Source organism: Centropristis striata, chromosome 1 (genome assembly GCF_030273125.1).
Source record: "Centropristis striata isolate RG_2023a ecotype Rhode Island chromosome 1, C.striata_1.0, whole genome shotgun sequence".
Taxonomy (NCBI): domain Eukaryota; kingdom Metazoa; phylum Chordata; class Actinopteri; order Perciformes; family Serranidae; genus Centropristis; species Centropristis striata.
The window spans coordinates 40699452-40712817 of NC_081517.1; the positions used below are offsets into that span (position 1 = coordinate 40699452).

General features: G+C 38.3%; 1 protein-coding gene across 2 annotated transcripts in view; it reads right to left on the minus strand.

Annotated features, from left to right (window-relative positions):
• Positions 1 to 13366, minus strand: part of LOC131978662 (lipopolysaccharide-responsive and beige-like anchor protein) — a 252385-nt gene that overhangs the window by 66445 nt on the left and 172574 nt on the right. For both annotated transcript variants that reach the window (XM_059342384.1, XM_059342376.1), the window contains exons 40-43: positions 12659 to 12776; positions 11870 to 11972; positions 5565 to 5680; positions 5293 to 5405 (exon numbers count right to left, since the gene is read on the minus strand). In XM_059342384.1, the coding sequence (XP_059198367.1) occupies positions 5293 to 5405; positions 5565 to 5680; positions 11870 to 11972; positions 12659 to 12776 (450 nt within the window). The remainder of the gene's footprint in view (positions 1 to 5292; positions 5406 to 5564; positions 5681 to 11869; positions 11973 to 12658; positions 12777 to 13366) is intronic.

Consider the following 13366-nt stretch of genomic DNA (forward strand, 5'->3'; position numbering starts at 1 on the left):
CTGAAAAGTATGTCCATCTTTATGCACTTAATACTAGGTTGGGGCTATTTGACTTGAACTACTGGAAATTGACTTTTCCATCATATTCTAATGTATTGAGATACACCTGTATTTATTTATGCTGTAGAGTTGGACATTTTAACATGGGTGTCTATGGGGATTGCCTCACTTTTGGAGCCGACCTCAAGTGGCCATTCATGGAAATGCAGTTTTTTGCACTTCCACATTGGCTTCATTTTTCAGCCCTTAAGGTTGCTTAAGCTTAAGCTTGTTTTTGAGTGATGACCAAAAAGGCCAAAATGGGCCAAGCAACAGACTATGTAAGGTTTGTTTTTAGCCTAGCTGATGGCCAGAAATGCCTTTGCTACGTAACTGAAGCGATCATTTGCAATAGTTTGAAATAAAACATCACCACGATCAGGAAAGGTCCTTGAAGACACAGTAATAAATGTGCATAAAAAAACAAATATTTGGCTGATGGGCCGAGAAGTATGCAAAGCTGTGAACAAACAGCCAGCTACACACACACACCACACACACCACACACACACACACACAGACAGACACACACACCGCCAGGATTACATCTGGTGGAGACAATTTCCCAAAACTACAGAGCAGGTAGCAAAAACCTCCTCCATGCAGAGACAGGAGTAAAGAGAAGTCACTTCACTACATTTAAGTGTGTATCAAAAACTGCCAGTGTGTCGCAGAAACACTGAACTAATAATTGAGATTATACATAATGCTTCCTGTATGCCAACCTACATGAAATTTACTCAAACTTGGTAGCCTCCCAAATAAGCAAACAGCAGCAAATAAAATGTCCAGAGGAAAAAACACTGCCTTATGGAACATCAAGGATCTTGCTGAGAACTATTATAAGAACATTATCCGGTGCTACTTTGCTTTTAAAACAATAATGGGTCACCGGTGATGAAGTATAATGGCTTACCAACGATTTGAGCATCACTTGGGCTTTGAGTCATAAATCAAAAGAGCCTTTTGAAAGGAGTGTTTATGTATAATGTCCTATTTAAACAGTGAAAATGGTGTGGAGTGCCTGGGGGATAAACATATGGGGCGCGTATGGTGAAATCAATACACCATTAGCTGATGTGGCTGTGAGTAGTAGGTTATAGCACAAAGGTACAGGGAACGCTCAATAAATCCTCACTTTTTCTGTTGCTATGTAAATGTAGATGAACTAATCTTCAGTGAGGAGCTTGACAATTCTTTAAATTGTTTGTTGTGCTTCATTAAAGCAGCATAGCAACAACAATGACCATGTTGCTGCCTTCAGTGGAATCGTATGACCTCGTTGACCAATTACAATAATCCTGCAGCTGTCTATATGTAGGACAAGTGCAATTTTGTAGGAAAATGTGTGCAGGACCGGGGCGTATGAAAGGCTAGAGGAGAGTTACAACACTTGCAGTCAGTTCTCGTGTGTGCTTATCGTGACTACAATGTTATCTCGGGGGTCGACGTTTGATGTCAGGTTGAGGTTAGAGTTTATGATAAGAAAGTCCCTGGGGTCAGAATGGCTCTGGCAGCAGGGAACATAAATTCTGTGTGGCCTCTGTTGGGCTGGGGAAGATGACAGTGTGTGACACACACACACACGTTCATGGCAATTTGGCTTCTCAATGTCACTGGAGGCTTCTCAGATGACCTGTTTCTATATGAGACAACCAACCGACGTGACATAAGGGGGGGATAAGAGAGATGTGGACGGCGAGAAAAAGGAGACAGAATGAGAGACGAATAGACGGAGAAACGGGAAAAAAAGAAACAAAGGAGGAGGAAACTAAGCAAGGTGGTGAATGATGCAGACAAGCAGCAAAACAGTGAAGGTCAGAAACCATTAGGATGCAAAGAAAAGAAACACAGAGCACAAATGATTGCGGGTGCAGCATCGGGGGTGGGGGTTGATTTGGGGGGCTGTGCAGTGCTGCTTGCCCTTTTTCCAGACACTGCAGTCTGCCACGGTCCAGTGGTCATACACTGATATCACACGTGTGTCAACAACATGAATAAAACAGATGTAATAAAGATTGGCCTCGCTCCCTCCCCTCCCCTCCTCTCTCTGCTGCTATTCTGCTCTCCGAGGAGGAAAAAAAAAAGGCGCAAGGACAGCAAATGATGTTGTTCTCCTTCTCTTACACGCTCTCCTCCTCTTTCTTTTGCTCTCAGATTGTCTTTCTGTTTCTCCTCCTTTCACCCATCTCCCCTTCATTCACTTAGTCCCCGGGGCTGCGAGGCTTGAATGTGTACAGAGGCTGAGCTGTCCAAACTCCAAGGCAGTGCAAAGCGGGAGGCAGAAAGGAGCGAGGAAACTGAAGGAGGGCTGCATGTTTGTGTGTATGTCCGTATGAGTGTGTGTGTGTGTGTGTGTGTGTGTGTGTGTGTGTGTGGGGCAAGTACAACTGTCACATTTCAGCCTACTGGGCAACATGAAGCCAGATAAACAGAGGAATTATGCAGCTTCATATGGCGCGGAAAGCTACACTGGGAGGGATAAAAACAAAGGACGGAGACACAGAGGAGCAGATCGGAAGTGAAAGCAGGACTGTGGAGAACCTCAGGGACAAGGTGTTGACTGTTGGGGTGTTTGAATCTGTATGACAGGGCGGTGTGAAAGAATGGAAGTGTGAGTGGATGGCTCATGTGTGTGTAGGAAATACACAGGGAGTAGTGTACTGCATTGGACCGCGTTGTGAAGATGTTCTTTTTTTTCCAAGGTTGAATGCAGACTCATCAGGATTTGTCACATCAAAATTAAAAAAATCTTTCTTTTCTAAAGATGCACCGATACATCGGCCGAAAATCGAACATTGTCTGATACTCCCTTTGTTTGTTGTTTACTGCAAGTTCATCAAGACGAAGGAGAAAATAATTTCTTCAATCAATAAACCTGTAAACTCCATAATCCTGGTTCCGAAAAACTTAGTACATTGTCTAAAATGTAAAATAAAAGAGGGGGCAATTATTTGCTAATCCTTTTAACATATATTCAATTGAAAACTGTACAAACTTTTCTTCTTAAGATGCACTGATACGTCGGCCGAAAATCGAATATTGTCTGATACTCCCTTTGTTTGTTGTTTACTGCAAATTCATTAAGACGAAGGAGAAAATAATTTCTGCACTGATGAATCTCATCCTGTAAAATCCTGTCTTGTAGTATTATGAACTGCTGCACAGTATTTGGCATTCAATAAACCTGTAAACTCAACAATCCTGGTTCCATAAAAGTTGGGACATAGTCTAATATGTAAATAAAACAGGGGGCAATCATTTGCTAATCCTTTTTTGACGTAGATATTCAATTAAAACTCTACAAAACTTGAATTTTTTTGTACATATACACTCTGAATTTGATGCATTCTTGTTTTTTTACATTTTACAGTGTCCAAACTTTTTGGGAAGTGAGTGATAGTACATAAACTATCATCCAAACCTGCAGCAGCTCCCTCCCTCCAAAAAAGACCCCTGTGTCTCGTTAGAGTACTTCCACCTCTCCCTCACGCTGCAGGAGCACGGGATGCTCTCAGGACCTGAACAAATGCCCTCGAGTGCATTTCCTCCAATGTATTGTCCATTAACACATGCCTTTTTGGCCATGGCTGATTTATTCAGTCACTTTGGTTCCAGCAGCTAGACAGTCGCTCAATCATCTCACTCTAAAACTAATCCTCTGTCCTCCCACCTCTGGACAACATTACACACAACTGATGTTCAGTGCAACCAGGGGAGGCTGGTGAGTAGCAGGAGAAGAAGAGGAAAAGATAGGGAGTTCATGCAAGTAAATAATTGCATGCGTACTTACGACATGGGGGAGAATCTTTTAAGCAGTGTGAGTGTGTATATTTATGTATCGGGGAGCATCTCAGGGCAGGCTTCATTGTTTTAAGCCCAATCACTCGATGCCTGGAGCTACCAGGGAGTATTACTTCACTTCCTGGGGTTTTTACAGAAGGTCAAACTTGAAAGAATTCAATTATGAACTTAGAATTATGGACAGAAAATTATAGCTAAACTAGGAAATGGGAGTTAGAAAAAGAGAGAAAATGTGCCGTTTAAATCTGCTTTGACTGCAGCAAGGCAGGGCGGCCCCAACAAACACACGTTAATAACTAATGTTACGGATTATCTGTAATGGACACTACCGCTCAAAAGTTTGGGGTCATTTAGAAATGTCCTTATTTTTTAAAGAAAAGCACATTTTTTAAAGATAAAATAACAGACATACAGTCTATACATTGTAAATGTGATAAATGACTATTAAAGCTGGAAACGGCTGATGTTCTTATGAAATATCTATTGTATTTTGTCAGCAACCATCACTCCTGTGTTCCAGTGGCACATTGTGTTAATCCACTAATGATCATTAAAACGCCTGAGCATTATGTTAGCACAGCTGAAAACTGTTTTGTGCTGATTTGAGAAGCAATAAAATGATCCTTCCTCAGGCTAGTTGAGTATCTAGAGGTAAAGTTGGAGGTTGGTACAGGTTAAAATTATTATTTCTACCCTTGTCAATGTCTTTACTATATTTTCGATTCATTTTGTAACTCATTTCATGAATAAAACGGTTTATTTTTAATGGAAAACAACGCAGACATTTTCTGTGTGACCCCAAACTTTTGAGCGAGACGGAACTTTTGATAAAGTTCCGTCTCGTAGCAAAGCGAGAGTGTAAGTGTCATTTTCTAACAGCTAGCTATTTGCGACGAGGCTATTTCCAGAACCAGTGTCACAGTTAAGAGGTCCCATATCAATACAGTGTGTACATGATGCACTACTAATAAATATGTCCCATAGTTCTGAGGAGGCTTAAGAAAATCAAAGGATAGACAGACGAAGGCTTCTTCTATTTTAGTTCAATTTGAAAATACAAAAAACTGAGAAAACCCCTGGATTAAGCTCTTCAACTGTACAGTAGATGAATAGTAAAAAATAATACTTTTAAAAGTGTACATCTAACTAATGCTAGTGTGGGCGCTATTCAATTTAGCAATAACTTTTTGTCTTCTGAGACCCGAACAACCATATTTGAGTAATTAAATGAGAAGGACAGAGCTGCACCTGTGTCAAGATAGCAATCAGCCACCAGTGATTAAAGAGCTGGTTCACTAAGCTATGATCAATGGCAATTATACAGCAATTACACACACACGCACGCACACACACACACACGCACGCACACCTCTCGTAAGTGCCCTCCCTCTCCTTGGGATTAAGAAAAAAAAGGTGAGTAAAGGAGGAGCAGGAGAGGATGTGTCTCACCTTGGACAGGTCTCTGAAGTTGCTGGGCAGAGTGAGGTCAAGTTCCTCCGAGTCGTAGTTGGTGATAACCCAGGGGAAGACCGGGTACTGGTTTAGGTCATTATATGTTCGGCCTGGTGGAAGAAAAGAAAGTGAGAAAGAGTTTACACATCATGGTATCAAGGACTAACAACACAAGCTCAAAATTAATTTGGTGTACATTTTATCTATTGTGTACACGTTGGTGTCACATTCTGCAACAATATCACACAGGTGATCGTCGGTGTCCTCACCAGAGATGGTGTTGAGATAGATGAGGTAATCAAAGTTGGATATCTCGCGGCGTTGCCAGCGCTGGGTCATGTTGGACGCCTTGAAGAGCTGCTTTGGTGTGGCCAGAGAGATACGTCTACAAAGAGAAAAACAGATATTAAAACACTTGGAGTCATTCAGTGTTTTTTGCCCCGGTGACACATAGACCGTGTTTACACTTGGTTATAAAATGTGTTTCGATAATCCGAACACAAGTGGACACCTGGGTCACATGCCGTGTCCATCATGTGTCTCTAATTCCCACTTCTGTGTTCAGAATGACCTACGCCACGTTGGAAGTTGTGTGTGTACACCTGGAGATATTGCTGTCAGCAGAATCCAACACATTTCCTTCCATGTCCTTGTTGAGGACACATCAGTGTTTACACCACAACAGATGTGTGATCATTCATCCCAGACCGCCTCGGCAAGTGGTTTGAGTGAATTTTTTTGGCATAATTTTTGGGCATTCCTCTTAAAAACCTACACACCAGTCTGTACTTTGAGATCCTTGGGCAGAGGTCCCCTGACTGTTCCAGAGGCCTGGCTGAAAACTAAGGGGGCGAGAATGTTCTTATTCAGGGTCCCGAGGCTCTGAAACAACCTGATCTCTTTTAAGTTTCTTCTTAAAACAGACTTTTATCGGAGACCCTTTCCTGCTTTTACCAGAATTTTTACTTCCCTTGGACTGTCTTTTAATTTCACAGGATGTTGTCATTCTAACATTATTAATTCTAACATTTTATCTGTTGTTTTATGTCTGTTTTTATCTTGTCTTTGTAAAGCACTTACATGTGTTCTGAAAAGTGCTCTATAAATAAAGATTATTATTATAATAAAGATTATTTTTATGCTTTTAATTTGATTGGGAAATAGACAGTGGGGAAAACATGCACCAAAGGGTCCTGGGTCAGACTTAAACCTGCCGCCAGGATGCCCCATAACAATATGTTTAAACTTGTATTTAGCGCTGTCCACTTGTGATCCAGTCACCCCAATATGCATTTTAAAACCAAGAGTAAACAGGGTCATAGTGTGAAGTAGATCAGAAACAAAGTCCATCACCACATCACAAGAACAGAAATTAGCAGACCGGAAAAAGAAAAAGCCTCAGGCTTATTAGACTTCTGCAATACAAATGTCATTATATGAAAAATCTTTTGAACTTACAGTCTTGCTAATTAAGAAGACAAATATGCAATAAATTGGTTTGAATGCACATATTTGCGTGCATGTGCACACACACGCACACACACGCACACACACACACACACACACACACACACGCGCACACAGAGCCCAGGGCGTGATGTATGCAGTAGGACAAAAACAAATGACCCCCAATCCAATTAAAACAAAGGAAAATGATGGAATTAATCACTGTCAGGGTGTGAGATTATAGTCATTAGGCCTCTTAAAGATGAAAATACGTCTCTCTATGTACAAGTGTACACTGTTCATACTTTCTTTTATATTCTGTAATCTCACCAAGCAATAAAGTGCACCAATATACAATTTTCTGCAGCTTTCTTTATTACATTTTATATCTTTTGTGGATCATCAAAATTAAATGCAAACTCACAGAGAGGTGAAAAGACAGAAGGTGCTTGATCTTGGCAAATGTTTAAAGAACCAGAATTATAGTAGGATTATATCTAATTATGAGCAACCATATTAAATGGATAATGAAGTGTGGTCGTGTAATTATTGTTGTGGCACTCTGGACATTAAATAATTTGTGTTGTGCTGGCTGTGTGTGCACACTGAGCTGCCCTGTACAGCTGTCTTTGGGTCAAAGAGGCAAAGTGTAACCTGGCCTGCAAACTAGCTTGATTAATGAGCCAAACACAAACACACACAAATTCTCTCACCCTAACTGTGTGTGTGTGTGTGTGTGTCCTACATCCGCACTGACTCATTACTGCACTTTCGTACTCAGACATAGCCTTCAGTGTTCACTGTTACAATTGCTACATGGAGCATTTTTTCCCATAGACCCTAACTCTTCCTGTCTCACACACATTACCTCCCCAAATATTCACATATCACACCAGACAACAACTGTCATACCTCAGATTTCACAATATGCAATATAAAACTGAAAGGAAAGCCCTGTATGGAAAGATTTATACTTTACAGTGTCTCTGAATTTGGTTTGAACTCTTCAGTCTTGCCCATTTTTTACTTAAACTGTATTTGAACTCTTGAAAAATGTCTTTAAAAGTTTGAAATCTAACTTATCTAACATGTTTGCAGTTACTAACTCAAATTCAAAACAGTTGAAAAAAGATTTACTCTTCATGAGGTTTCATCTATTTTTTTGTATCCAAATCAAGGGTCTAAAGATAGAGGATGTATAAATTATGCTGTATAAATTGTTGAGTCTTTTGAGGTAAATTTGTGATTTGGGTTATAAAAATAAAGTTGACTTGAAAATTACACCTTTACAAGATTTAATGTGCCAAACAAGAAACCTTAGCTGGTTGCATCACATAATCAAAACATGCCATTAAAGGCATCGTAGAGTAAGACGTCCAGGCACGACTTTCATTTCTCTTGATTTCCACAGGACCTTACACCAGGAACACACGTGCCGGCAGCTGAGTTGGGGCTTGGCTTCAGAACTGGCCGGACACGAGGGGGGAGGAGGAGGAGGAGGAGGAGGAGGAGGAGGAGGAGGTGTGCCCTGCAGGCTTACAAGCAACAATTTGCTCCACACTGATGGAAATAAATAAATGAACTGGACTGTGTTTGTGTGAAGCCAATTATGTTTGGGCGGTGAGGAGAGAGAGTGGGGAGGGACGGACAAATCAGCCACCAAACCCCTGTGTGTGTGTGTGTGTGTGTGTGTGTGTGTGTGTGTGTGTGTGTGTGTGTGTGACAGCAGGAGCACAAGGGAGGAAAATCAGTTTGGAGGTTTTGTGGTGCACAAGGAACAGTATGAATGTTTTCTTATCTCATTTTAATCCCTCTAACCGCTATTGTCTTTTAATAAGTTTAATATTCTGATCTGTGATAATGGCCCGGCCCCTGAAAATGTCAAATGATCAAATCCTCCAAATTCTACTTAACTGACATAGCAAGGAAACTCACTCCAGCATTACCCATTAGTTAGTTTTCATTAAGACATTTCTCAAGTTGTATGGCTATAGCTGCCTGAATTAATTTTATTTCAAAACCACAAAAAATGGCTCATACCATTTTCAGGAGAGGGGGTTTATCATTAAACAGGCTGCATTTCAACAAAGCAATAAGGTTTATTTTTGTTGTTTTTTTTATAGGTAAAGCCGAATATTCTGTCTCAAAATAAAATTTGGTGATGATAACTTATATTTAGGGTGAATGTTATTATTGCTGGCCTCCATGTGCCCCACCTAGCAGCTAGCTAGAGCTAAAGCGTTCACCTTTTCCCCCTTTCTGTGTGGACCTGCAAAAAAAAAATTACGGTAAAATACCAGCAGCTGTGGTTGCCAAAACTTCAGCATAAAAAATACAGTGAGTGGGTTTTCTACTAAAATTTAAATGTAATTTAGACTGAGTAGTCCCATTATTTTAATTTTTTTATTCATTGATTTACAGTAATTCGTTTCGTTTCGTTTCGTATCTGTTTATTTCGGTCAATACATGTCATCAAAACAAACCAGAAAAAACAAAAACAAAACATTGATCAAAGTAAACAACATGTAAACAGAGAGAGAAAATTGATAATAGACATTTGGACCGAAAAGGCGTAGGCTGAAGCATAGCTTATTACGCCTACCCTGTTACAACTCAAGTAAATGTAAAATTTGGAAATGTACAATCTGTTATTTATCAACAAAAGAAATAAGCAGTCACAAAAGAGAGAAAAGAAAGAAGCTTATTACTCATTACTCTAACTTATATAAATTAATCATCCTATTTTTAAGTAATTTTTTGAATAAGTTAATGGTATTGCAAGTTTTCAAGTCTTTCTCCAATTTGTTCCATAAATTAACAGCTGTTACCGTGGTGCATCGTGATTTGGTGTTGGTTCTAGTTTTTAACTTTGTAAATATACACACCCCTCTGAAATTGTAATGGCTTTGTCTTAGATTGAACATTTTCTGAATACAGTCAGGCAGCATGTTGTTGTTAATTTTGAACATAAACTGTGCTGTTTTGAAATCCACCAGTTCATTGAATTTGAGTTCATTTAAATTAATAAATAATTGATTGGTTGGATGCTTATAATTGACTTTGTTTATAAGTCTCATTGCTTTTTTTTGAAGTAGAAAAATTGGTTTGGTGATTGACTTAAATGTGTGTCCCCACACTTCTATACAATAGGTTATATATGGTTTTATTAGGGATTGATACAAAATTTTTAATGAGTTTGTTGTTAAGATATTTTTACATTTATATAGAATTGCCATAGTTTTTGATATTTTATTCTTTAAGAGGTTGATATGTGGCTTCCAGCACAGTTTATGGTCAATAACCACTCCAAGGAACTTATTATCATAAACTCTTTCCACTTCCACATTATCAATGGTGATTTGCACTCTTTGATTAATTGAACGATTTCCAAAAATAATAAATTTAGTTTTGCTTATGTTCAGAGATAACTTGTTCACATCAAACCATCTTTTCATTTTTTTAAGTTCAGTTTCCACTGTATTCAGAAGATGTTCTAAGTGTTTGCCGGAACAAAATAAATTAGTGTCGTCCGCAAATAAAACACATTTAAATTTACAAGAAACATTACAGATATCATTTATATACAGTATAAAGAGCTTAGGGCCCAGTACGGAGCCTTGAGGGACCCCGCAGGTGACTCTCCTCAACTCAGACCTTTCGTTATCAATCTGGACATATTGATATCGATTGTCCAAGTAGTTTTTAATCCATGTTTTTGCTACCCCTCTAATACCATATCTTTCAAGCTTGTTCAGTAATAATGTGTGATCGAGGGTATCAAAAGCCTTCTTTAGATCAATAAATAATCCAACTGTATATTCTTTATTATCAGTGTTTGTGGAAATTTTGTCAATAAGTTCCATAACTGCCATTGTAGTAGACCGGTTAGATCTAAAGCCATATTGTTGGTCATTCAGAATGTGTTGTTTTTCTATGAAATCTTCCAGTCTGCATGAAAAGAGTGTTTCGAGTATTTTGGAGAACTGAGGAAGCAGTGAGATTGGACGGTAATTGCTGAAGTCGTGCTTATTACCAGTTTTGAAGATGGGAATAACCTTAGCCGTTTTCATTTTATTGGGAAATATGCCTGTTTGTAGTGATTGGTTGCAGATATGAGTTAGTGGTTTGGCTATAAATAAAATAATACTTTTTATCAAACTCATATCAATATCATTGAAGTCAGTTGACTTTTTATTCTTAAATTTATTTACTATATCAATTAGTTCATTTTCTTCCACTTTGTTTAAAAATATAGTATTTTGATTGATATCAATAATATTTTCACTGACACCATCTTTATTTACCGGGTCAGCAATATGTTTGGCCAAGTTATGGCCAACATTTATGAAATAATCGTTGAATCCATTAGCAATGTCCTTGGATGTACTTATATTTTGTTGATTATTTTTATCAACAAAGTAATTTGGACAATCAGACTTATTTTTTCTTTTATTAATTATGTTGTTTAATACTTTCCATGTCCCTTGCGTATTGCTTTTATGTAATTCCAGCTGTTTATTATAATAATCTTTCTTATTGGATCTCATAATTGTCGTTAATTTATTTTTGTATTTTTTATATTTAATTTCTGCTTCCTTAGTTCTACTTTTTAAAAATTGTTTATACAGTACATTTTTCTTTTTACAGGCATTGTCTAAGCCTTTTGTAATCCACGGCTTCTCTTCATATTTAAAGTTTTTCTGTCGTTGCAGAGGACAATGTTTATCATATAATAGCAAGAAAATCGAGATAAATTCAGCATATGCCTTGTTAGGATCATGATGTGAATACACCAGGTTCCAATTTTGATTAGATAAATCCCTTTTGAGGGCCCCCAAGGTTTCGGGAGATCTATTTCGAATCCATTTGGTGCTTCCAGTTTGTATTTTAGTCCAGTTAGTATTTAAAATTAAATAATTAATTAATTAAAATAATAGTAATTAAAAGCATCTACTACGGTGATATTAAATTCTTAATTTTACGCCCTATTTCTGATGCAATTTGACAGTGTTTTACTGTAATTTCTACAAATATTTGTGTATTAGTGGTTGTGTAAGTGTTAAAATGTGAATGCCACAAAACAAGAGTCATTCATTACAGTATTTCTGTGTTTATCTGTGTGTCTCACCTGGTCTGTGGAAGGCCAAAGTTCGTGCCAACGCCAACACGAGGAAGACTGTGGACCACCTTCTTGACCGTGGCTGCATCTGGGAAGTTGAACATGACTGCAGCTGTGGACGGGCACAGAAAAATATGCATATATTATATCAACGATTATCTTTATATTCTTTACATGGCATAAAAGTCATAACACTACCATTCAGAACCAGAAATGTGCATGTACACTACTGGTCAAAAGTTTTAGAACACACCAACTTTTCCAGAATTTATTTGAAAATTATGCAGTTTAATGTCTCAGTGTACTTTGAAATGAATGCACATTTGCAACATTTAAAATTCTTGATTGAGCATGATAGTGTTTTGAAAGTAAAAAAAAAGATTCAAAATCACATTTTATGTTGGACTAAAGGACTAAAAAAATTACTAAAAAAAAGACACAAAATGACTTACAAAGACATGAAAAGAATTCAAAAATGGGCAAAATAGCCCAAGACTCCATAGAGTTAAGTTGTTAACCCATTTCTTCTTCCCTGAAAAAGGCCTACTTGTATAATTCTGAAATGTACATTATCTTTCAGTTTTGGTTAACCTTACCTTTTTTTATTTACCTCTGGCAGTTCACCACTTACCTTCGTACCCTTTCAAGCTGTTCATTTGACTTGAACTGCTTGAATTTCAATAAAAAAACTGGAAAAATTGGGGTGTTCTAAAACTTTTGGCCTGTACTGTATATTGATAAAGGCAATAAAAAGGTGAAATAGTTCCATATAAAGCTAATTATCAGGTGCTGTCTTACTTCTGTTGGCCATGAAGATTTCCAGAGCAGTATTCTGCAGTAGGTAACGTCTGGAAAACACGGCACGGATCTCTGTGAACAGCCATTTTCCATGAAGACCTTCTGTATAGACCAGAATCTGAGAGGCAGGACAGGAAAAGAGACAGAAGGGGAAGGGGATAATGAAGACAGCATAAAGAAAAGGACATTTTAAAAAGAAAAAGACCAGAGAAAGACACAAGAGAGTGGAGCAGAGGAAGGGAAGGGAAGGGAAGGGAAGAAGAGCAGAGAGAAGGATCGGTTAGTTCATTTTTCACACAGTGATGGCACGACGGCCTGAACAGCACGATTAATGTCTTATATTGATCAACCTCAATGAAAAAGAGATCCCTTTAGCAAGAGAATGGGCGCCATTCAGCTGGAAGGAGTGAAGGGACTGTTTAGTTCACTAAAAGATAATCCATATTAGAACTCACGGGTGAAGAGAAAATGACAATAAAAACCGAATAGATATTGTTTTGATAAATAATAATTATTTGATGGGACAAGGATTAGAGGTTAAGAGTCTATTTTATGCTAAACATCTGATTAGACTATTTTCTGTATTTCCATGGAGGTAACTGACACAGGGGGGGGTCAAACAATATTATCTGAGCTGGCTCCAGATTTAAAAATGCTTCGATGAGCTGAGCTTAATCTGTCCCCACGGAGACCACAGTAGCTGTCAGA